This window comes from Gavia stellata, chromosome 2 (assembly GCF_030936135.1).
Source record: "Gavia stellata isolate bGavSte3 chromosome 2, bGavSte3.hap2, whole genome shotgun sequence".
Taxonomy (NCBI): domain Eukaryota; kingdom Metazoa; phylum Chordata; class Aves; order Gaviiformes; family Gaviidae; genus Gavia; species Gavia stellata.
Genome location: NC_082595.1, coordinates 85,085,194 through 85,109,474, shown reverse-complemented (window position 1 = coordinate 85,109,474; position 24,281 = coordinate 85,085,194). Strand labels below are relative to the sequence as shown.

General features: G+C 39.6%; 1 protein-coding gene across 1 annotated transcript in view; it reads left to right on the top strand.

The window, feature by feature from the left end:
* The window catches only part of ZNF451 (zinc finger protein 451), a 42,634-nt gene that overhangs the window by 11,897 nt on the left and 6,456 nt on the right, over positions 1–24,281 (top strand). Inside the window, exons 4-13 of the mRNA XM_059830628.1 lie at positions 453–578; positions 2,106–2,217; positions 3,265–3,415; positions 4,808–4,934; positions 6,657–6,810; positions 8,838–8,985; positions 9,543–11,197; positions 12,324–12,458; positions 16,302–16,432; positions 17,370–17,556. Of these exons, the coding sequence (XP_059686611.1) occupies positions 453–578; positions 2,106–2,217; positions 3,265–3,415; positions 4,808–4,934; positions 6,657–6,810; positions 8,838–8,985; positions 9,543–11,197; positions 12,324–12,458; positions 16,302–16,432; positions 17,370–17,556 (2,926 nt within the window). The remainder of the gene's footprint in view (positions 1–452; positions 579–2,105; positions 2,218–3,264; positions 3,416–4,807; positions 4,935–6,656; positions 6,811–8,837; positions 8,986–9,542; positions 11,198–12,323; positions 12,459–16,301; positions 16,433–17,369; positions 17,557–24,281) is intronic.

Genomic DNA, 24,281 nt, shown 5'->3' with positions numbered 1-24,281 from the left:
GAAAAAGCTAATGATCTGCATTTCTGAAGATACAGGGCAATGTCGTCTTAAAACGAGAATGATATCAGTTCTCAGTTTTTTGGATGGGCTGCATGTTGTCTTTGGAATCTTTAGGAATTTTGTTTACCTACTTAGAAGAATTTACTTAATTTTTAATTTGTTGGAGACTTCCAGGACACCCAGCACAATCATCTGCGTTCCTTCTATTGTTTTGATGAGGCTAATGTTGATGTTGAATTGCCTTGAATATGTAGGGGGTTGTTTTGTTAGGTTTTTTTACAGAAGTTACAGATGCCGGTAAATAGGAAGAGAAAACCATTAAGGTAGATCATGGAACTTAGGATTGGAGTAGCTGTACTGAATTATGTCCTGATGCTTGGGCATAACTTTTTACCGTATTAGTGCCTGTTACTTAACAATTGCCAAATAAAAGTTTATCTTTTCAATTGTAGAGAAATACTAAGCGTAAAGATCACATTGACTATCAGAAAGAACGAGTTGCATCAACCTTGGATCGTCTGGCACGCCATGTTGAAGTAGAGAAACAGCAAAAAGAAGAGAAAAACAAAGCCTTTAAGGTATTGGATCTGTGTTGTTTCAGTAGTATTGCATAATACCGGCCTTGTAGTCATGAGTGTGTTTGTTTTCACTACTAAGCAAATAAAAAGATTGGTGAGCCAGACCTGGAACTAGCAACTAGAGATTTTTGCTTCTGGGGCATCATCTAAAAGACAATACGGACTTTGTCTCTTCAGTGGCTTTTAACTGATCAATTTGCTAGTCTTACTGCAGTTCCTAAGGGGGGGGGAAGCTAACTTCATGCAAGCCAATGGCAAAAACTTGTTCTCTTGTTTGTGTATATAGCAGAGGGACCTTAGCATTAATTATTCTGGTTAAATAATTGAAAAATAACAGTTATCACAAACCGCCATGCAGCAAACCTAGTTATCTACCTGCTTTTGTCTGAGATCTATGGGAAGCCGTTTGCCGCATTAAATCTCTGTATCAGGTAATATTTTATAATGGGATAAAATTTTCTGTGTATAAGGCATAATTTTAAAGTTGAATCCTATTAATTGTATTGTGCAGCCATTTGAAAGGCATGTTTATTTTTATTACAAACTGGGAGGTGCAGACAATAGGCTTATGGGTAGGGCTGCTATCCGTGGGACCTGGACAACTTGAAGGAATGGGCTTACAAGAACCTCATGAAATTCAACAGGGACAAATGCAAATCCAGTATTTGTGGAACATGCTGACTTTCCAGCCTAATTTTCTGAACACTGTTAATGGCTTTTAAAGTCACATAATTGTACTATAGTTACAGCTTGTTATAGTCTACAATAGACTATGCAGCTGTAATACAGCAGAGTATAAGGCTGTTAGATATAGTCCAAGGTGGCCTTGAAATCCAGAGGCCTACATCCCTCTCCTCTGTCCTCCACTTAGAATTTGGCAATCTGTTAATGTCTCCACATAAAGTTTTTCAGCTGTAAAGTAGAGTCAGAGATAGCTATGTAGCTTTTAAAGTAGTCTGAGAGTGAAGGCTGAAAAATCCTTTTGTTAATGATGTATATTTTCCTGCTGGGCGGCTCCTCACTCCTCATCAGGTAATGCAATCTGCAGAATTAAAATTACTCTTCAAAGTGAAACTGCCTTTTTTTTTTTTTTTTTGCCTCAGCAGTAGAACAAATTGACTCTTTAGTTTCAGTAACCGTTTAGTGGTTGTTTTTTTAATTTTATTATTTTTTTTCTTTTTATAATCTTATAATCTTAAAAATTTTCTTGGTTATGTACATGCTTCAGAAACTTCAGTAGATGTAGTAAAAGTAAATTAATTGACCTAAGCTGTAGCTTTTATTTAGCGCATAAAAATTAGTACTATTATTTATTTTCTTACTGCTGTTACATTCTGTCCTTATGTTACACAGAAGTCAGTCAAGTTAAAAGATTTTTTTTTTTTCTTAGGTTTTTATAATTTTTTTTTCCCCTAGGTTTTTAGAGACCCACATGTAAGTTTTGGTACACATACTTAATCTGGATTTTTTTTTAATTTTTTTTTTTTAATTTGATCGCCACCTTGCCTAATACGTTTTCCCCTTCAGGAGAAAGTTGATTCCCAATACGCTCACGGGTTGCAAGAACTAGAATTTATTCGGGAACACAGTGATACAGAAGCTGCAAGATTATGTGTGGACCAGTGGTTAAAAATGCCAGGTAAGAATAGGAAACTAAGTTTCAGTGATACATTTTCTAAGTAAGTCCTGCATTGCAGAATAGAACATGTGATAATTGCATTGAGCAATACTGACATTGAGCTTGCAGGTGCCTCTGATGCATAACCACATCTTAAAATATTAACTTTGCTAGAGTGTGGCATTCGAAAGTTCTTATACACTCATTTCCATAAAAGCTATTCTTCTAATGTTTTGCTGCTTAGAAAATTTAATATAGAAAGTCTAAAAATCACTAAGGCAATGTTAGCTACTTTTATAAGCAAAGTTGCTAGAAGGAAAAATAATACTGTTAAACTGTTGCTCAGGAAAATGTCTACGTAAGTAAGTGTAGCTTCAGGAAGTTCAATCAATTTAAAATATTGCCTGGAGGACCTGGAGTAAGGGTGTCAATGTGTTTGAAAAGTAATCCTACTGGGGATTGAAGAGGCAGATTCTTCAACTGAAAGAGTAGACTTACCGTAGTAGGATTGAGTTACAGTGCATTGTTAGCTTGCTTTTAAGAATCAGTATAACTCTGGAGCACAAGTCTTATGAGGAGCGGCTGAGGGAACTGGGGTTGTTCAGTCTGGAGAAGAGGAGGCTGAGGGGAGACCTCATCGCTCTCTACAATTACCTGAAAGGGAGTTGCAGAGAGGTGGGTGTTGGTCTCTTCTCCCAAGTGACTAGCGACAGGACAAGAGGAAATGGCCTCAAGTTGTGACAGGGGAGGTTTAGGCTGGATATTAGGAAAAATTTCTTTACTGAGAGAGTGGTGAAACACTGTAACAGGCTGCCCAAGGAAGCAGTGGAGTCACCCTCACTGGAGATGTTCAAAGAACATGTGGACGTGGCATTGTGGGACATGGTTTAGTGGGCATGGTGGTGTTGCATTGATGGTTGGACTTGATGATCTTACAGGTCTTTTCCAACCTTAGTGATTCCGTGATGCTGTGATTTTTAAATGCTTTAGGGCTTGTGTGTTATTTTGTTTGTTTTCTTGAGCCTCTATAATTCAGATTCTGGTTAAGTGCTTTGTTTTATAACACAGGTCTCAAACCAGGCACTGTTAACAGTGGAAGAAGGGGTATTTATAAGAGGGCAGGTCAGACACAAGTCAACAGCAGTCCCATGTCTTGTCCTGTGATGCATTGCAACAGAGAATTTGATAATGGACATCTTCTCCTAGGTCACCTTCAAAGGTAAGGATGTAGTGCAAGAGCTCAGTGTGAGAAATAATAATGAAAGAATATGCACGAACTTAGGACATCAGTGTCAAGTCTACTTTAAACTGCCTGTGGTGACAAAATTCCATTTGGAGAGCCAATTAATATGTTAACAGGTTTTATACAGATGATGTGATGAACTTCCTGGTTGGCTTTTTTGGGGGGTTTTTTGTTTGGTTTTTTTTTAATTCAGAATTGATTTCTTTCTCTTGTTGAGCTTTTTCTAATATCTGGGGTTTTTTTGAGAAACGAGATTCTCCAGTTCTGTAACTTCTTCATTCAAACTTGAAAAAGAGCAAAAGGCTAACATATACAACTTGATGGTAAGATAAAGAAAAGCCCCTAATGAAGGGAAAGAGGAGTAAGAGCTATAGACCAGACATCTGTTCATAGCTGATCATTGCTAGTCAGTGCTCCCTGCGTCTGGGGTCAATTCCAGCACATACTGCCTTTTAACTAGTTAATGTGTCATGGGGAAGATAGTAAGGAGAGAATCTGAGTGAGTGTTGTGGGTTAACCCCAGTAGGCAGCTCAGTCCCACACAGCTGCTCACTCACTCACCCCAGTGGGATGGGGAAGAAAACTGGAAGGGTAAAAGTGAGAAAACTCTGGGTTGAGATAAAACCAGTTTAATAAGTAAAGCAAAAGCTGTGCATGCAAGCAAAGCAAAATAAGGAATTCCTATCGGTGGGCAGGGCTTTATCACACGTAACAGTTACTTGGCAAGACAAACACCATCACTCCAAACATCCCCCCTTCCTCCTCCTTCACCCAGCTTTTATTGCTGAGCATGACATCATATGGTATGGAATATCCCTTTGGTCAGTTGGGGTCATCTGTCCCAGCTGTGTCCCCTCCCAACCTCTTGCCTACCCCCAGCCTACTCACTGGCGGGGCAGTCTGAAAAACAAAGGAGGCCTTGGTGCTGTGCAAGCAGTGCTCAGCAATAGCTAAAACATCCTTGTGCTGTCAACATTCTTGTTCATAAATCCAAATCACAGCACCATACAAGCTGCTACAAAGAAAATTAACTCCATCCCAGCCAGAATTAGTACAGGGAGGTAAAAATAAATAAATTTTAAACATCCCTCTGTAGGAAATCGAGGCTTTGTTAGTTCTCTTGCTCTTAAAAACAGTATGATTGCTCTGCAAAGTGGTCATTATAACTGGTACGCTGCAGGAAGAATCACCTCTGTACAGGATACTTCAGCTGATACAGTTAATGATAGGGGAAGTGATGAATTTTACAGTTTGGGTTGATTTGATAGGTTTTTGTCCAACAGCTTCAAAAGACAGAATTTTTCCCATTAAAAAAACATTTTTACTATTTAGAGCGGACTAGTTTGTTAATTATTTCTTCCTCTCCAGGTTTGATCATTCTCCTTGTGACCCAACAGTCACATTACATGGACCTCCAAATAATGCTGTTGCCTGTGTGATATGCTGCAAAAGATTTTCAACCTCTCAGCAGTACAGTGATCATCTTTTATCTAAGGCAAGATCATAAGCATAAGTAACTCGCCTGACTGAACATAGTAGAGAGTTTTCAAGACGTATAATTATGCCCTGATTTTTTTTTTTTTTTCCTTTTAACCCACTTTCTCTCCTCTCCCTTCTTTTAGGCTTCAAGATAGTTTTTCTTACTCTGCTGTGTTTCAAACACCTGGTGTACCCTGACAGTACTCCCATTAGATCTGACCATTAGGTTGTACTTTCCAGCGTACTTTCGAGAGGACTGTAGTTCTGTCTTGAACCTCCTGTCCCTCTATTGATGCTGTTGAAAGGTGTCCCCTTTTTTGCATCTCCAAAACTATGAAAGATAAAGGCAAGAAGTTAGGGTGAAATAAGTGATGGTAAAGAGAAGCAGGAGAAAGGAGATTTGGGGGGGGGGGGGGCGGGGAGGGGCGGGGAAGAGGCAACAGAATGAGAGAAGAAACTTGGGTGATTCAGATGCAACTGTTTCTTCTCTGTTTCCAGTCTCTCTGGTAGATGTATTTGCTGCTACTCACTAGTTAACTTGTAGAGGGGGGGGGAAAGATAATCTAGCATTTGAGTTTTGATTCAAATATAAGCTAATAGTATTTGCTTTTTGTTGTTGTTGTTCCTCCCTACCTCCACTCTTTTCACTTCTTTTTTTGATAATGCTCTCTCTTTCCCTTCTGTTCGTAACTTACCACCGTAAAACCTCAGTTCAATGACAGATGCTCAGGTGTTACCTTCTGCGTGTGTGGTTTTATTTAAGCAGTCTGGTGTTGAGTTGGATAATGTATAGCATTTTCTAAGTTTAGTGTTTTAATAACAAATTGTTGCATACCCACCTAGTCTCCAGAAGCTGTGTTAAATTCAGGGGAAGTTTTAGATACTCTGAAAATGGCACTGCTTTTAGCTAGTAGTAACTCCTCATGCACAGTCATACTTGACAAACTTGAAAGACTGGATCATAGTTTGTCCCTGCTCTTTTTCCATGGCTTCCAGGTTATGTGCCTGTGGTGTGTCCAGGGGCATTAGCAGGAGTTACAGACAAGTTTGGGGAAAGGGAGTGGCTCTTGCAGCAGGCAAGAAGATGGGATTATTTTGGTGTGGAAGGATGGGGAGATAATCCCAAACAAAGCTGTGGAAGAAAGCATAAGCTTATCATGAAGATTCTTTGAGTGACATAAGAAAGGAGCGAGCAAAAATGTCAGAAGCGAAATTAAAGGATTTTTGCCCTGAAGGCAGAGATCTGAAGTTGATGTAGAAGACAAAGGGGGTGGAAGGATTTGACTCTAATAAAAGTCACAGGCCTGTCAGGCTAGTCTGAGGACCAGCATTTTGAGAAGTTGGAGGTTAGCAAGATTAGGGAGGAACTGACATGAGGAAAAACAGCTGCTTTAGTGACAGAAGGAGCTTTTTCTGAGAGCCTGGGTAAAGGGCCTAGCTAAGAATTGATGGAGCCCATAGTTCCTGGGGAAGGTGGCTGCTCCCAGTGTTGAAAGAAGAGAATGGAAAAGTTGCCAATGTCATAGCCGAGTTTCACAGTGGCAGTTTGGCCAGTCCCTTGTGTCTCATGAGCTGAAGTGCAAAGGGGTAGGCTGTAGATAAACGTAAATGTGGTAGCTGAAAACCCAGGAGTGAAAATAGTACCGCAGAAGGGACAGAGGAATGGAAGGACATGAGGAGAACTGGGACTGGTTTCTTGACTTAATATTTTTCCTAACTAGATCATTTTCTCTTTCAGCTAAATGAAAATGATGGACATAAAAAAGATCTCCCTCCGCAGCATATTCAGTGTTTTGCATGCCCAAACTGCTTTCTCCTTTTCACAAAAAGAGACGAATGCTTGCAGCATATGTCAGGACAGAACCATTTCCTCCAGGTTTCTAAATTGAGTGGTATGTTGCTGCTAAGTGTACTGCTTTTCATTTCTTCTGATAATTGATCCTTATGATCTGAAGTGACTTAAATTTTTCTGCTGTGTAAAAAAGCTTAAGGTTTTTAAGTTTGTTTTTAGTGAATTCTTATTTTTCTTTTGAGGTCTTAAATGTGATACAGTTCTGTAAGAGGAAATGCTTTGAAATTCGTATTTTTTTGTAGAAATGATTCCTTTGTCACAGTTGGTGTAATGAGAAGCAGACTTTTCCTTTATCTCCATGCTGTCAGGTCTCTCGTGTAAGCTTCTCATCTTCCAGTGACTGTATGCAACTATTGTCCTAAATAAGTTTACGTTTAGCACGTTGATAGGAACTCGGAACAAAACACATAAATTTCTCTTTCAACTCCAGACTGGCTGTGATGTTCCTTGCCCTTACTGTACTGTCTGAAGTCTGCTGGAGACTATTTTTCTTGTCAGTGTCCTTGGCATTCCTGATGGAAAAGACCTGTGAGAGTGTTTTCTCCATATAATTGCAGATTTAGCCTGCTTAGCTGGAACAGTGCTGCTGGTCTGATGCCTTGCACTGGCCGTGTTGCTACTGAAGGCTAAAATACTGGTTATGTTGTGAGCTGGTAACAGCCTGAATCATACTTACTAGATTCCACAGAAGATAGCTGTCTGCTCATGGTTTTGAAAACAGCGTTAATGACCATCATAGCTGTACTGACTTTTTAGCTTTGACATAAGCAATAGGCATTAAAGCATTTACTTTAATGCTAGGTAAACAGCTGAGATATAGATGGAGTTGATTTCATATTCAAGAAGGTGCCATAATTTAGGTGGTGTAGCTTTCAAGATAAGCCTACACGGCCAAAAGGATTGGTATAGTTATTTCTCACCTTCATAACTGCATCTTCTACTTCTGCCCTCCCCCAGAGCAACTGCAGGAAGTGTGCAGTAAAGACAGGCTTTGAAGGAACCTTCCTGCAGGTCAAGTCAGTACTGCCGCCTTCATGGAAGTCACAATCAGCTGCACGGTTCTGAGTTCTTTATGTATTGTAAATCTAATGTATTTTTATCCTCAAATAGGTTATTAATTCTGAATGTGCTGACTGTAGATGCTTTTAAAATCAGGCCACAGGTTTTAAAAAAGAGTACTGGTGACCTATTGCTTTGAAAAGATTAAAAGCACAAAATAGTATTTTCTTCTTTAGAGATGGATAGTGCTTAGCTTGGAACAAAAAAGGAAGTGTTCCATTTTTTTTCCTTTGCATTGGTAGGTCTTAATGATTAATATTAATCAGCATGGTCTGTAAGATCTGTCAGTGAAGTTAGTTGAAAGGCATAACCTCAAACTACTCCTTGATGATAATCACATTTTACTAAACAGAAAATTCAGAGAGAATTTGCTTCCTAAGATGCAGGACATTAACAGCAATATACAGTTCATAAGCCATTTTGCATTCTCTTTTCAGTAGAGATTTTTTTTATTCTGCTGGTACCTGGAGTTAGACATGGAATATGTACTTGGAACAACAGAAAGTCCTGCACCCAAAAATTTCAGGAGAATTAACATTGAGGATGGGAAAGAGAGAGAAATGGTCAGAGTATGTGGGAACTTGTTAAATGAATTGTATACTTTTTCTTTTTTAAAAACACGCTATGGCTTTAAACAAAAGTGTATGTAGTCAGAGTAGACAGGTGGTGATAGATGGAGGGGAAGAAGATCAGTAAGAACGTTCCTAAGAGAGATACCTGACCTGACCTTGTAGATGGAGGAAAAGGGAAGTACAGTCAGTCACTGAGTACAAAAAAGCAAGATGCAAAGAGATTCCGATATGTGTTTGTTACAGAAGTTTAAAAAATTAATGCAGCTTTACTTAAACCTTACATTGCACAATTACTGTGACTCAGCTGACACATGGTAACTTGCTTTCTGAACCCTGTGGCAAACGAGTACAATTGTAACTATGTCATCTGAGAGCTGAAATACTATGAAAGAACTCTTTAACATGTGGTTCCGCTTTCTACCATTCTATATTATAGATGAAATGAAGGCTGGCCTTCCTCTACCTTTCCCATCCTATGCAAAAAACCTTCTGATATCTCTGTGCAAAGAGGTCCCCTTCCAAGTGAAGTGTATATCCTGCTACCAGATACTACGCTCGCATATGGAATTAACGGCTCATTTCAGGTTTGTGAGAGACAGACGTCTTTGCAAGCGTGAACATCCATGCTCAATAACAGATAGGCAGGTGTGTTCTTAGTGGTGCTAGTGGATTTCAGGACATCTAGGACCATCTGAATGTTGACTTCGTAAGTAAACTATCAAAAAAGTGCCCCCTTTCCATGTATTTTTACCCTGCCTTACCCCTTGCAATCCACTGCAGAATGCTGATCAATGTCTGTATCCTTTTCGTTACCTTCTGTAACAGAACAACAGAACTTGGTCTCTGTTCCACTATTTCTAAGTTGGCAGTGTTTGGTTTCTAAAATGTACTGAGTCAATAGCATAAGCATCAATCTAAGTGCTAGTTTTGGAAATTAGTGCCTGATTCTTGATAAAGTGCAGAGACTAGATAGGCATTGCATGTTTTTGCTGGCAAGCTAGTAGGTGAGTTAAAGTATACAGAGGACATTATTTCCATGCACTAATTGCTGTAGCTACTAGGTAATATTTCAAAGTACATCTGAAAGTTTAAAAATGTTTCAGGTTAGGATATACCTCTTTATGTTCTTAATTCATTCTAGAACACGTTGTCGTAATTCTGGGCCTGTGGCAGTGTCAAAGAAGAGCATCTCCCAAGTTGCAGAGATATTTCAAACAAAAGGTCACTGTGAGAACTGTGATAAACTGTTTGCTGATACGAATCAGATCACCGAGCATAAGCAAACCACTCAACATAACATTAAAGTTCTTACTACAATGGAAGAGTCCATCTTGATGTTCTGTCATATCAACGGAAAAAATAAAAATCAGTCTCATTTGTGCCATATTGCGGATCGGTCAAGACCACTGCTTAAAAGACACTTGACTTCGAATGAGTCTACCAGTGAAAGGGGTTCTACTCCTTCAAAACGGAAGAGCGATTTAAAAGGTAAAAATGAAGATTGTGTAGCAAACCAAAGTCAAGGTAGTGCTTGCAAAGTAAAAGCCTGGTTTTGTGAATGCCTTCAAAAGTTTTTTACAGAAGAGTCAGTAGAAAAGCACATTTTATCAGCAAATAGGATCTGTCACAAGTGTGCTGTGTGTGGAAAGCTTGCTGAAAATTCAAGCATTATCCGCCTGCATATGAGTCGATTCCATGGGGGAGCACACTTGACTAATTTTCTTCTCTGGTGCAGAGCATGCTCTGTAGATCTTCTCAGAGAAGAGGATATTATGGGACACGTGACTGAATTTCATGGTGGACATAGTTACTATTATGAGCAAGAAGCTCTAGAAGATGAACCTATACCATCTGCTTCTGACACAGCATGCATTGCTGCAGGTGAAAGGAAAGACTGCATTCCTAGTCCTATGGAACTCTCCCCTGAAAAACGTCCTATTCTGGGAAAATGGCAATGCCGCATTTGTGAGGAGATGTTTGAATCTGAAGAGAGTGTTAAACAACATTGCATGTCCTTAGAAAGCCATGCATTTCACAGATACTGCTGTGGCTTATGCAGAAATCACTTTCGGAAAGTAGGAACACTCCAGCGACACTTCCAAGAGCATCATAACCAGGAGATACAGACTAAATACTTCTGTGGCCTTTGTGGTAATCTCTTCTTTGACACAGAAGAAGAATTTCTAATTCATTATAAGGAGATTCATAGCGTGGACTATGCATTTGTGCCTGAGGAGATGGAAGTATCAATAAAAAAAGAGGAGGACTTCCTCCCAGTAGAAAAAGGAGACCGTTTAACCTGTGGTTGTCGAACAACTTACATCTCCAGAATAAACAGGAGGAATGATTATGTGAATTGTCAGAAAGCCATGCTGCAAAAAGGAAACTTATGGTTTCGATGCTGTTTCTGTTCTGCAACTGCACAGAATTTTGCTGATTTGAATAGTCATCTCAACAGTCACATGTCACTGAAACAGAAGGAAGAGATGTATGTTGTTAGATGCGCTGCATGCAACAAAAACTTCGACGATCTTCAAAGTGCACATCAGCACTATCACATGAAACACTGCTTCTTGCAGAAACCTGATCTATCAAGTCTTGCATCACAACCGGAAAATACAGTATTCAAGTTCACAGCAAGTGGGGCTTGTGTGGACAGAAAACCTCACAAGCTAACATTTCAAGCATCTCCATCAAAGACTCGGGAAAGACCACAGTCGTCTCCTCTGGAGGGACCAATACAGGGAAAGAAAGAAAAAAAAGAGAACTCGGCACACTCTGAAGAACCTGGTGAAGGTTTGTAGAAATTTATATTTTTTTAACATTAGAAAAACATTGTTGTCTTCAACACACTCTCTTTTTCAGTGTCAGTACAAGTATGTAGCATAACGTTTGCCTACATTCAGTCTATAAATCAGCTCCGAATTTAATATTTGTTATTTATTTCTCAAAGCTGCATTTTGAATTCTCTGTGTTTGAGTTTCCAGAACTTGGACTCGTCAATATATTGCTGTATGTCATATGCATGAAGTCTTTAAAAACCAAAATGTAGGCAGATGTGAGAACCCTGGGACTGAAACATTTAATTTTCAAATTAGTTGGGAGCATAATTTGGTGTTAAAAGGAAGAGGACAATCAGGGACCCCAAATAGAGATCTAACTCCTAGAAATGTAGAAGTGGTCTATAATACGCACACATTCAAGAGAAACTTGCCTTCTTTGCATGTATAAATATTTATGAGCCTGGTAGTGCTTTCTGTGTGGGCAGTCCTATTATAACACCATCTTCTCAGTTTCTTTAGCTTGCCAGAAAATAATTTCAGCTGAGAATTTATATTCTCCCGATGTATTACGTTTTTTGCCTTGAGCATGCAAGTATTTTTTTTAAGTTCGTGTCACTTCTAAGAATGGCATTAAGAATGCTGAAGGTTGACCTTGTGTTAAAAAATTGGAAGTGTTTTTAATTACTCATGGTGGTATAATGCTTTTGATTAAAAGGTTGACGTTTATGTTAGATATACAGCAAAAAGTATGTCTCTAAACATTTTACGTGCTTTTATGCATGTAACCAATTAAATGTCACAGAGAATTGCCATAGTAGGGGGTGCACAGTTGAATATTAAATGGGCAATTAAAATGTCTCAGTGCAGGACAACAGCTTTCTGTGCCTACCACAAAACTAACTAGCTCTACACCATTGTATAGCTGGATTCTACTTTCTTTTGTCTGATTTGTGCGTTACTAAAAGCTACTTCAGTTGATTTAAAAACAATGCAGTCACCAAATAGGATCATGTTTTGTAACTTTTAGCTTATAGAACAGTTGAATACATGAATCTTCAAAAGCATATCTTAAGTTGATGTATGTTGGTTGACCGGAGAGTCAGGTGAACTTCAAATGTGTCCTTTTTATCCCATTGAAGATGGTGAACTTCCTGATCTTGACTACCTGAGTACCATGACTCACATTGTGTTGGTGGATCTGGACAACTGGGGAAGCTTATTCACGCAGCTGCCAGCTAACCTGAACCAAGGGACATTTATCTGGGGCTTTCAAGGTAAAAAGTGACTGAAGGAAATGGGAAGATAAGATTAAGAAGTCTACGCAAATACTTGAGCAGAGATTCTTTTGAGAGAATGAAGAATGGGAACAAGCAGCCACTAGGGCTTCTTAAGTCACAGTGTCACCAGCACCGTGTAATAGAAATGTTCTTGAACTTTTCTAACTCAGTCTTAACCTCCTCTGCTCTTATTATTCCTTGTAGAATATTGTTCCAGAATTGCTGAACAGTTTAGGAGTCTTTCTGGCTTCCGTGCTGAAATTACTTAGGCTGTATCGTACTAGGTTTTCGTAATTATCAGGACAGCCATAATACTCAGAGATCACTTTCTTTCTAACTCCCAAGTCCTTGTCATAATGTTCTTTTTCTTTTTAGTTCCGAAAAGGCATGATTTTACATTCTTGTACTTGAATTTTGTTCTGTCTCTGGCTTGCTCCTTAAGGATGTCCCTGGGCATCCTGTACATCAATATGTGTGTCTCACATCTGGAAGATACCGGTAGTGGTACAGGGTGATTGATGGAACTCACGTTGTTATGCGTTGTAAGAAAACATTTTGCAAAGTCTACCAATAGCATCCCTTTAACTTGATACTTTTCCTTACCTGACTATTCTTGAAGCAACTTCTTGTCCACGCTTTTTCTACTGGTTTTCTCTGTATCTGCCTTTATAATTATTTTTTCTGTGGTACATTGAATACTTCAGTAAAGTCTAGATAAGGGTTAGTTTGAAAATATTTATTGCCTGAAACATAGGCATCATCTTAACAGACTTGTAGGAATTGTCAGGCATATTTTATATTTAGTAAACACCATTGCACTGCACTTCTTTACTTAATGTTGATTATCTCTTCCTTTAAAAGATAATCAAGAACATCCTGAAAGCTGAGAGTTTTCATGCTGCTGAGGTTGGACAGAAAGGGCTGTTGATGCCCGAATCACTTTTTTTTTTTTTTTCCCTTCTTAGAAACAGATACGCCAGTTAGCTGATGAAGGCAGAGCAAGTATGTCTGTTAATGTAAAGTGTAAGTTCTTCAGCCAGCTGTGCTCCCGGACCTGTAGTCTAATGTCTGGTTGTTTGGAGTTCTGGGGATGAATCCTCTGTTAAAGCAGGTTATGCTCCTGAGTTTTGTGTTCTGCTCAGGCATTACTTCTGTATCATTACCTGTATTGACATTACCTAGCCTTTGGCCTCTCTGTACAGTAACAGTATTGTTGTGCATGCCCACATATGTGCAGAAAGCCAGAGAAAATACTGATTTTCAGGGTTTAGATTATACCTAATCATCCTGGATTTCTATTTCATCCTTGCTGCCTAGCTGCTCCATTTATTTATATTCTCTTTTCTATATGGCTAAACAACCTGTTATTTGTTCTTACTATATTTTGTGAGGCTTTACCCAGCTTGACTTCTGGTCAAATTTCACTTCACCTCTGCACTCCTCGACTTCTAAGGCTGTTGTGATTTGGGGTTTGGTTGTGGTTTTTAATTGCCTAAGGTTTGTTTATTCCTATAGTGGTTTAATCCACTTGGCCTTGGAAAAACATTTTTTTTGTTTTTCTCCAGGTAAAAATAAGAAACTATTAGGAATCTGACTTGAAGAAATGTCAGGCCTGTTTGACATCTAAAGTCCAAAGCTACTCTGGGTTTTATAAAGAATTATTTATTAAAGCATAATTTTCCACAGTTATGTCAAACCTTCCCCACTTGAATTCAGACACTTGCATTCACTCATAGTTTGTTACTCTCTTTAATTTACTCAAAACTAGTTTGTCATTAATTGACCCAAGCTTGTTTGTTATGACTGGGTCTTCTGTGCTGTTAGTATTTTTCCAAGGTTAAAATGCCCTGTTTTGATTCAGTAAGAAAAAATTGATTGAACCCAGGAATGTCTGAACTATATTGTTGTCAGAAATGTCTCTTCTCTGACCCATCTAAGAAAGAGAAATAATCCATAGTACAGTCTTAGTTTTACTAATCTATTGTTAGGAACCTCTATTAATATGATAATCTTACCCAAAGGTACCTCTGTGCAGGTTAAGACACTGTGCCCAGGGATGTTCCAAACATGGGCACCTGCTGGCACAGCCCAGCCCATGTCAGTGCCACTCAATTTCTTGCTTCCCAAATGGGGTTGCTGTGTGCAGGCTGCCTCGTGGGAATGGCCCCTGGAGCACTTCAACTGGAAAACCAACGCCGAAGAGTTAATGGTGGTTAAAATGGCCCATATTCATATCAGAGGACACTTCATCAGTTTATTAGTGTCAGCTATATTGTTACAGAGCCTGGGAACAATACAGCTCCCAGGCACATCTGGATTTACTGTTGTAGGTGCCCTCTCATAATAATGGTTTACAAAGTTATTTGATGCATGCTATTCCTGTTTGTTTAGCCTGTGGAAAATATAGCGACAACCCTGTCTTTTCTGGTTTTTTTTCTGCATTTCCCAAACGAAGTTTCTGATCATTTTTTTATTATTATTTTTATGTGATACTTTTGCATTATTTCCATTATTCCTATTTCTAATACAGCCTTAGCTTTGCTTTGAGTTCCTCCATTGTATTGCCAAGGCTCTGCATTGTTTCTGTTTTCAGATATTCAGTTGTCCTTCACCCATGTTGTCTAGCTCTGACAGAGTAAATACAGTTCTGTCATTGTTTTCAGCTGTCCTGGTCAAATGTTTATGTTGTACATTTACCCAGCCAAAAGCCAGGGTTGGTGATTACAAGTCTTTCCCAAATAGCAATGACCAAGGCTGTCTCAACAGATGAGAACGACTTGCAAATACCGTTTTTCTCATGGACAGATACCCCTAAATCGTGTGTAGTCTGTTACTAAATCTTTGAGCTTTGAGATCATTTTTGATACCCACTTACAGTCATTAGGCTGAAAAGGGAGGGGGAAAAAAAAAACCCCAAAACCAACCAACCAAACAAAAACCCCAGGAGTCATCTACTGAAGATTGCTTCTATTTCTTTGTCAGTCTGGGGTTGGGCAGGTTGAATACACAATCCTCTGCAGCCTGTTTACTTGAGCCTTAGTTTCACATGTCCTCACATGAAGTGCCATCAGTGACTGCTTTCACTTTCCATTCAAAATCCTTTCTTACATCCAGCCACTCTGTCATCTGGCAGATAAAGCAACGTTTTTTTTCCTCCCCATTGCAGACCCATTATTTCTTAGCAATTGGGAATGTCATGAAATTCTTATTCACTCCCTTCCAATTGTCCTTCCATTTTTTTGTCTTTTTATGTTGTCATAGTAACTGCAAGCTCCTCTGTTTTTCCCTTTCTTCTTGAGACACTTGCTGCTCCTTTCCTTTCCCTTGCAACCTGTTTCAGCCTGGTATTTTTATCTGTAGCAGGCCTGTTACTTAGCTCATCTCTATTATCCAACTATTCTCTCAGCCATTACATTAGTACAGGATTCCCTAAAAGAAGCATTTCTGTTACTTGCACTATGTTCCCAGAGCTCCTCTGCTTCTGCATGTTAACCATAACTGTGCTTAAAACTGGAAAAAAATACATCCTTGTGTCTAAACACACATGATAACTAGAAGATAAGTTTTTCAGGATTAGAAGAAAAATTCATACAAAATTGAATGAGAGGCTTTGTGTAGGATCAGGCTATCTACTTTTTCCTTTTTTGCTTTCTAACCCAAGAACAAGGGTTCTTTTGGGATTTTGGTTATATGTTTATTTTAGCTTTCACATAGGTCAAAATAAATTCTGTCTTTAAAGCCAGATTTATCTTTTGCTTTTGCCCTCTTGCATTCTTAATGCATGGTGCCATTTCTGTTTTTTTTTATTTTTTTTTTTCTCTCTCCTTCCTCACTGTTTAGGAGGATACAGCAACTGGAAACCTCCAGTGCAGTGCAAAATTTACAATTATCTTAAGCGGATTGGATGTTTCTTTCTTCACCCACGTTGCGGTACCAGAAGAGAAGCAGCAGACTTTGCTATCTGTGTTCATGTAAGTTAGTGCATACTTTATTGTTGTGTTTCTGTACCCAGAGAAGAGTGGCAGATGATATCTGCTGTTGATGTTAAGTACTAGTTACAGATTAGATTCTCAGATTCTCTTCATGTGACTTCTGTGACCACTAAAAAGAATGATAAACCTGTCGCTGAATTGGGTGGAGACAGCCTGTTGAGAAGTGATTTGCCTTTTTTTTTTTTTTTTTTCCTTCCATAAGAATAAAAAAGTTAGCCCAAATAGGGCATCAGTCTGTTGTGGAGGGGAAGGGGACTGGTTAGGGAATGAAGAATAAAAAAAACCACAATTCTTACAGTTTCTGTTTCAGAGAGAAATGTAACTACTGCCTCTCTCTTCAAGTAGCCCAAATCTAGAGCCATCCTTAAGATGGAGTTGGATGGGGTGCTGGTTTCAGAGACCCTGTTGGGCTGACAAAGAGCAGTGCCTCTATTCAGTAGACCTTTGCTGGGTTGAGAGAGGTGCAGGTGAAGGACTGGAATCAGGAATGTCACAGGGACTCATGTTCTTTTATATAGTGCTTTTTCAGTTAGATGTAACTACTTGAGAATCTGATTATATGATATAAGTGTGTTTTGCAACAGTGTTAGTATGTTACATTACACTTTATGATTCTTAAAATACTCTGCACACATGACTTGCTTTATGTTGAGACAGTTCTGAAATGCTGCTTTTTAGGAATTTGTTCTGTACTCCATCTGTACTGTTCTGGTAGCCATTTCCTATATCTATTGTCATATGTATAGAATAAATGCAGTGTCAAACTGTTGAAATAATACCTTTCACAGTGGTATAACGTGCATCGGATGTGCTGTAGAAGGCTTTCCTATGAAGACGTGTCTTACAAACAGCTAGCCAAACCCCATGAGATAAAAATATGATCTCAGTTCAATGCTTGTAATTTGTTTCCGTACAGGCTGGTCGTCTGGATGAGCACCTGCCGAAGCAAATTCCTTTCACTGTACTTTCTGGAGACAAAAGCTTCCTGGAACTGGAAACTCAATTTAAGATGACCCAGCGGTCAGCTCGCATCTTAAATCCTCACCACATTGAAGGAGATATGATGTGTGCCTTGCTAAACAGCATTTCAGATACCACAAAAGGTAGAAAGTAAACATTATACACAATCTTTCCAGCAAACCGATAGTTCTTTCCAATAAAAGAATTGAATGCTTGTGCTGGTAACACAAGCTGTTGCTTGATGCTTCTTGTATTGTACTGGTATTTCAATGAAATATAGATCAGAAAATCAATTTGCTTGGGTCAAGCTTTGAAACGAGACATAATTAAGCATTTTTATTCAACATAACAAACTCTGTCCTGCCTGTATTCTTTATTATAGCAGGAGACAAACTGTTGTTTTAGTCTGAAAACTCCTTTCTAGTTAAAGAAAAGCTGTTTAGAGCCCTCTCATGTGCCCATTTGTCAATTTGTACTCAGATGTGCTTTGCTTGATTTGTTCTGGGTCTGAAACAAACGTGACCCTGCTAAAGCATCATTATTTCCCAAAATACCTCTGCCTATTTTAACTCTGATTGTCCTCTTGTCTACTTCCAGGCACATGGCTCACATATCTGTTTGGAGGAAAAATACCAATGAAAGCTTTTAAGTTCTCTAGAATGCCATATTCTAATTAATGGCACACTAAAATGATCACACTGGTTTTATATAGGATAATCAAAGAGGTTTGAGCTAGCTCATTTTCATGCAAAGGATACTGGAGCTGAGATGAATTTTAATACTTCTCAGTATTTTAAACTTTCTTGAGGTAAAGTTTTCTTAAAAGACCTGACATGTCTCTGTAGACATGTTATTGCTTTTCCTGGCTTCTTGTGGTTTTTGGGGCTTGTAAATTGAGTGCATTCTACAGAAAGTTGTTTCTGAATTAGCCCTAAACTGTTTTCATAAAAATACACTGGTAGTCTTGATGCAGGTGTATGAGAGGTATCACGTGGTGCTGCTGTTCTGCCAGGAAGTTTAAAGTGGAGTGTTAGCACTGAATGGTGAATTGGCATTGATCGATTAAAGGGAAAAAGAAAGACAGGATAATTAAATGGTTTCCTGAAAAAAAAAAAAAAAATCTGTGGTGAGCTGGAATTGATTGATGTGCTTCTGATACAGAAAAGGTGCTTATAGAGTTTTCTGGCCACCCCAGGCATTTGCTGGTCTAGATTTTTCAGCTGGATTATGGAGATGTGATTCCCAACCAGAAGCAGCCATACCAGTAAAATTTCTTGGCGTAATTACAGAACTGTCACTTTTACTAGTGCAGTGCATTTTCCACAAGAGCGAAGATGACTTTTCTCCACAGTTATCCATAAAGCTACACATTGAATCATTGCATTCCCACTGCAAATGTTTTTGCAGACCTTATTGAAATTCCTAGATTGATAGGTATCTTCTAATGTAATTATAGCTATAACTATATATAAATGTGGGAGGCTGTTTCTGCTTTGGGAGCTTTGCATATTTTTGGGAGGAGGAGTTGGAAGAGAGCTGTAACTTGCAAGCAGTCAATTTAAATCAATTTAGCTGTAGGGTCTTCCTTTATTGTACAGTTGGTTGCGCGGCAACGATACGAGACAGCGGGGAGAGGGGAATGAGTGTTTGCTATGTAAGGGTACTCTAGCTCCCTGCCTGGGTAGTTTTGATAGTGTAGCTTTATTCACCAGGGTACACTGGCTCAGAGGTGATGATTTTTGATCTAATAATTTTCTGTGTATAAATTGACTCTAGTTTTTTTTTATATTGGTCTTGCTTTTTAGAAGTTTCCTAATCTAATCCTTCTTTCAATGTCCTTTACTACATTAATATTTAGCTTACTATTATGGTGATGGGCACTACTGAGAGGCCCCAGTCCTTAACTTCCTGGCTGGCTGATCGTTGTGCATCCCACCAAAGTTATGTATATGGTTGTTACAAAACGAAAAAAATACTTTGAGCAGGAAAGTGATGGAATTGCGCATGAGTCCTTTGGCTATTGACATTCCCTGGCAAACTTGTAAGGAACAGAATTGTCTTGAGCCATCCTTGGTCCCCTTCTCCTGTCAGTGTCAGCAGGAGGGGACCCAGATAGTGAGAGCTGCCTTTGTCTCCCGTTCCTGTATTAAAACAGGACACTAGAAAATTCAGTTTTGATGACAGGCCTATGTTCACTGTGTAGTGGGATGGTGTTGTTACCAAGAGTCTATAAAGGTTTTTTTAAAAAGGTAAAGCCATCTTATAATACACACTTTACTGTGTGGCTCAGCAGCATCAGCAAGCATTTGCAAGTCTTGGTGTGGGAAGACCAGTATCGGAGGGCTGAGATGGAGAGTCGTGCAATGTATCATAGGCTGGTATAACCTGTTGTCCTGTTAAAGAAATGCAGCTGAATATAAGGAAATACAAACAAGAATTGCTTGCTTTGTGACCTTCTCAAGCCTATGGCTATTATTCTGGAAGGAGAAATAAGTGAGAAACAGTTACCACAGAGAATTGTGTTGAAAAATATAAGACAGTTGTTGGTATTGCATGAACTTCAAATGATAAAGCTACTTCTCTGAATCACCTTCACAGAGCTATCATTAGCTTGTGAGCAGCTAGATTGTGTTTGGATTGTGGCAATCTCTGACAGCTGTACCTTGTGAACTATTTTACCATGTCAGCAGAACTGCTGTGGGAACTGTGGTACATGCATTCATTTTAAAATAAATTAAAAAAAAAAATGTTCCTGCATATGTTGCAATAGGATATCAACTGTATGTTACCTTAGGAAACCACTGGCTGTAGTGGATGCATGAATTTCCTTTGAGGTATGAAAAGAGTAGGCAAGACATTTATTCTTACTTGCTCTTTTCTGCTGCTAAACCTGAGTTCATAAATACAGAAGGTATAACATATGATGGGAGATTCATGCATGTTAATGGCGTGGTTTGAGATGTGTAGAAGAGGAGTTTTCAATGTCTCCGTTTGTAATCCCTTTGCAAAGAAAAGTTTGTAGCATGCAGAAAAATACCATTATTCCCTTGGTTTTTGTCTTGACACTTCATATCTAGTCATGACAGTACTGGTACAGTGTATACTTTTAATGAGTGCTGTACAGTGTTGAGGGCAAAGCTGTTGGTAGGTTAGGGGTCATCGTACCCATCCTGACACTGACAGGAATGCCACAACTTACTGGTTGACAAAAGTGTTTTTTGTCTAAGTTGATGGCTTTAGCCTAACTGTCTCACAGTCATGTTCAAATGAGATCCTTTATTGACTGAGATCTTAAGTAAGATGGACTTTTTTAATAATAAGAGGACCACATTTTTTTGGAGTATTTCTTCTCCTTTCTTTTAAAGAGCCAGGCTGTCTCATGAGATTGTCAAAATCAATGGTGTAGTGATGTACTGTGTTGTCTGCTAAATAGCCACTGCACCTCTTTCACTGACAGATAAGGTCTGTTTCCACTGTGCTCAAATGGAGTTGTCAGCCTGCATCTTCAGTCTGCTACTTTTGCCTGAAGTGTTTAAATACTAGTGAATGTAGCTTCTATGAGAGTTTATATTTGGAAGAGCAGGATTTCAGTTCATTTTGATGAATGCTGCTAAGCTTCCTAGCTCCCACTATCCCAAAAAGCTTTTGGTTTACATACAGCCAACAAAAGAATTGCAGGGGAGTTAAGAATTAGTTTACAGAAGACATTGAGAATAATCGCTTGCCTTCTCAGTAGTCAAGTTTCTGTGAGTGTTGAATACCACATCTGACTCCAGTCTCTGCTTTTTCCAAACCTTCAGTTAACACAGACTGCGAATGACTGAAGATAGGTCACAGCCTCCAGCCCCCACTGTCCAAAGAGACTGAATGTGAAGGGTGTGAGCATCTGCAGTGTGATGCACCATGAATGAATGATAGTTACTCTAGTAAGAATCTATTCCTTTATTTACACTGTTATTACAGTGGCCACAGCCTATTGCAGTAGGGAGTGATAATGTCACCCTTGAGTTGTAACCTTGTGTTTAGCTACAACAGGAAGTTTTTATTGGCTTTGATATGTCAGTGGCATCTCTTGTGTGCATCTTTGAATATATGTGTATGCCCTAGGGAGAAAGCAATGTATTAAGACCTAAGATAATGAGACTGAACAAGAATTGTAGCCAAGTGGATGAACTGGGATGACCTCACCACTCAGATTATACAAAAAAAATCCTTAAGGTTTAGTTTAATCTGATTGTGAATTTCAGAGAGGTGTCCAAGATGAAGGTTAAATGAAAGTCTGAGTGACCTTCATGGTATTTGCCACAGTTTCCAAAAAATGCAATTGGAGGAGGGTGGGGGATTGACAGCTTTATTTTCAGTCGTGCTACACTTGAATGAACAAATGAATGAGCATCTGTATAGAGGTATATAGAGTGAAGCTTTGGTTTGCATGGAGGAATAGAGGTCTTGTGTATTTGTGAACACTCAGCAGGGAGTAGATGTACTTGCACTTACAGATGATGTTACCTTAATGAAGAAGCAGAGATTAGAGCAGTAAGTATTGGGGAAGAGTATGTGGGGAAGATCCTCCAGGGACATATTGAAGAAGGAATAAAGGAAAAGATTCTGGAAGCCAAGGAGCAGTTTTTTAAAGGCAGCATAATCACACATACTGAACGTGACTGCTAACGAAAGTAAGGATGGGGTACTGATCTTAAGTTTTTGGCTAAGTAGTAACTAGGATTCTGAATGAGGTAACTTTAATGGTATCCTTAAGGTAAGGTGGCACTAAAACTTCAGACATCCACTGTAAAAGGAAAAGGGTCGGTGGTTGGAGAGGCAGTGAGTTAAGTGTGATATTGATGTCCCCGTACATTGGGATGGGAAAGAGGCAAATGAGATTAAGAGTTACTGAAAAGACTAAGAGAAGGAGCGCATTGTAGGAGAGAGAAGTGGAGGTAGGGTGTGAGACTGCACGACATGTGAAGTAGTCGAGGTGTGTTAAGAAGTTGTGTGGCAAGGGAGGAGGACTAAGGCTGGGGAAGGGAAATTGAGTCTCTGGTGAGACAGAGGAACCGGTAAACCTGATGGAAATTATTAAGGGAATGATGGTAACTAGGGAGGTTGCAAAAGAAGAGGATCAGATGTAGGGGGGAAGAATTACGCTGAGCTGTGTGGGCAGCTAATCCAAATTCAAGCTGTGGTGCTTTGATGTCAGGACAGTGGGTGGCGCTTGCGTTCTGTGAAAATTTACCAGTCTTCCCAAAATAGGTTTCTATGAGAGACTTGTGAAATGTCAACAAATGTATTTGCTCCCATCTATAGGGTTAATCTTTCTGATCTTTGAGCTCTATAGTCATCCAGAATTTGCTTTCCTGGTTTTTTTTTGTTCTTCCAGCAGGAATTTGGCAATATGTGAGGATAGTAGTGAGCAGTAGGATTTCTTTGAGAGAATAGGTAGGGTCAGAGTTTCTTAGCTGTTGTTTATTTAACAAAAGGTACTAGAGAAGAGGCTGAGAAACTAGATCTTTTGGCTGGGAAACTGGGCAATTGCTTTTCCTCTGACCCCAGAGGAGTTGGGAGCTACAGAATGTGCTAAGCATTTTAACAACAGAGACAGGATGTGCCCGATTTCTCCAAATTAAACATTCTAATTTACTCTTTAACATCAGAAGATGCCAGCAGTACCAGGAGTATATGCTGATGAAGTGTGGGCTGGATGAGCAAACTGTGAGGTGGATTGAAAAACTGGCTGAATGGCCAGACCCGGAACATGGTGATCAGTGGCATGAAGTCCAGTTGGAGGCCAGTCACCACCAGTGTACCCCAGGGGTCAGTGCTGGGTCCAGTCCTGTTTAATGTCTTCATTAATGACCTAGATGGTGGGGCAGAGTGTACCCTCAGCAGGTTTGCTGATGACACAAATCTGGGAGTGGCAGGTGATACATCAGGGGGTTGTGCTGCTATCCAGAGGAACCTTGACAGGGGAGACAGCCCCTTGACAGGGCTGACAGGAAGCTCATGAAGTTTCACAAGGAGAGATGCGAAGTCCTGCACCTGGGGAGGAATAGTCCCAAGCACCAATATATGCTGACCAGGGGTCAACCAGCTGGAAAACAGCTTTGCAGAAAAGGACCTGGGGGTCCTGGTAGACACCAAGTTGACCACAAGCTAGCTGTGTGCTCTCATGGCTAAGAAGGCCAGTGGTACCCTGGGCTGCATTAGGAGGACTGTTGCCAGCAGGCTGATGGAGATGGTCCTTTCCTTCTACGCAGCACTGGTAAGGCTGTAACTGTCAAGTTCTGAGCTCCCCAGTACAGTATCTTTCTGGTAATATTCAAAAGCCATCTGGACATAGTTCTGGACAGCTGGCTCTAGGTGATCCTGCTTGAGCAGGGGGGCTGGACAAGATGACGTCCAAGGGTCCCTTTCAACCTCAGCCATTCTGTGATACTTGCATGGAGTATATTCTTAACTGGAATCCAAGATCTCCTTGAGAGTGGAGCTCAGTCACAGGGTACAGACACACAATGAGCAACATTAGATCAAGCACAATGACCTGTCCCATGTGGAAACGCAGCCTGGTCTTTTCTGACTTGAAAATGCATCTGTTCAATCAGTTGGCCTTTCCTTCTCTTTAGTTGACAAGTGATGAGTTCCACGCTAATAGTTCTTGCTGTCTAGCCCCTAAAGGAAGCTGAATTCCTGCTCCCCACACCCTTATTTGTTGGAGCATTTCTGCCTAGGATTTTTGCCTGCAGATGGCTTTTCTTCTGAGTGTTACAGTCTTATTCCTGATTCCCATAGAACCATATCAGAACATCTTCAAATTTTTATCTTTACTGCTTCTGTGCTTTTAGTCTGTGCTCTGTGTAGGTTTGGGGAG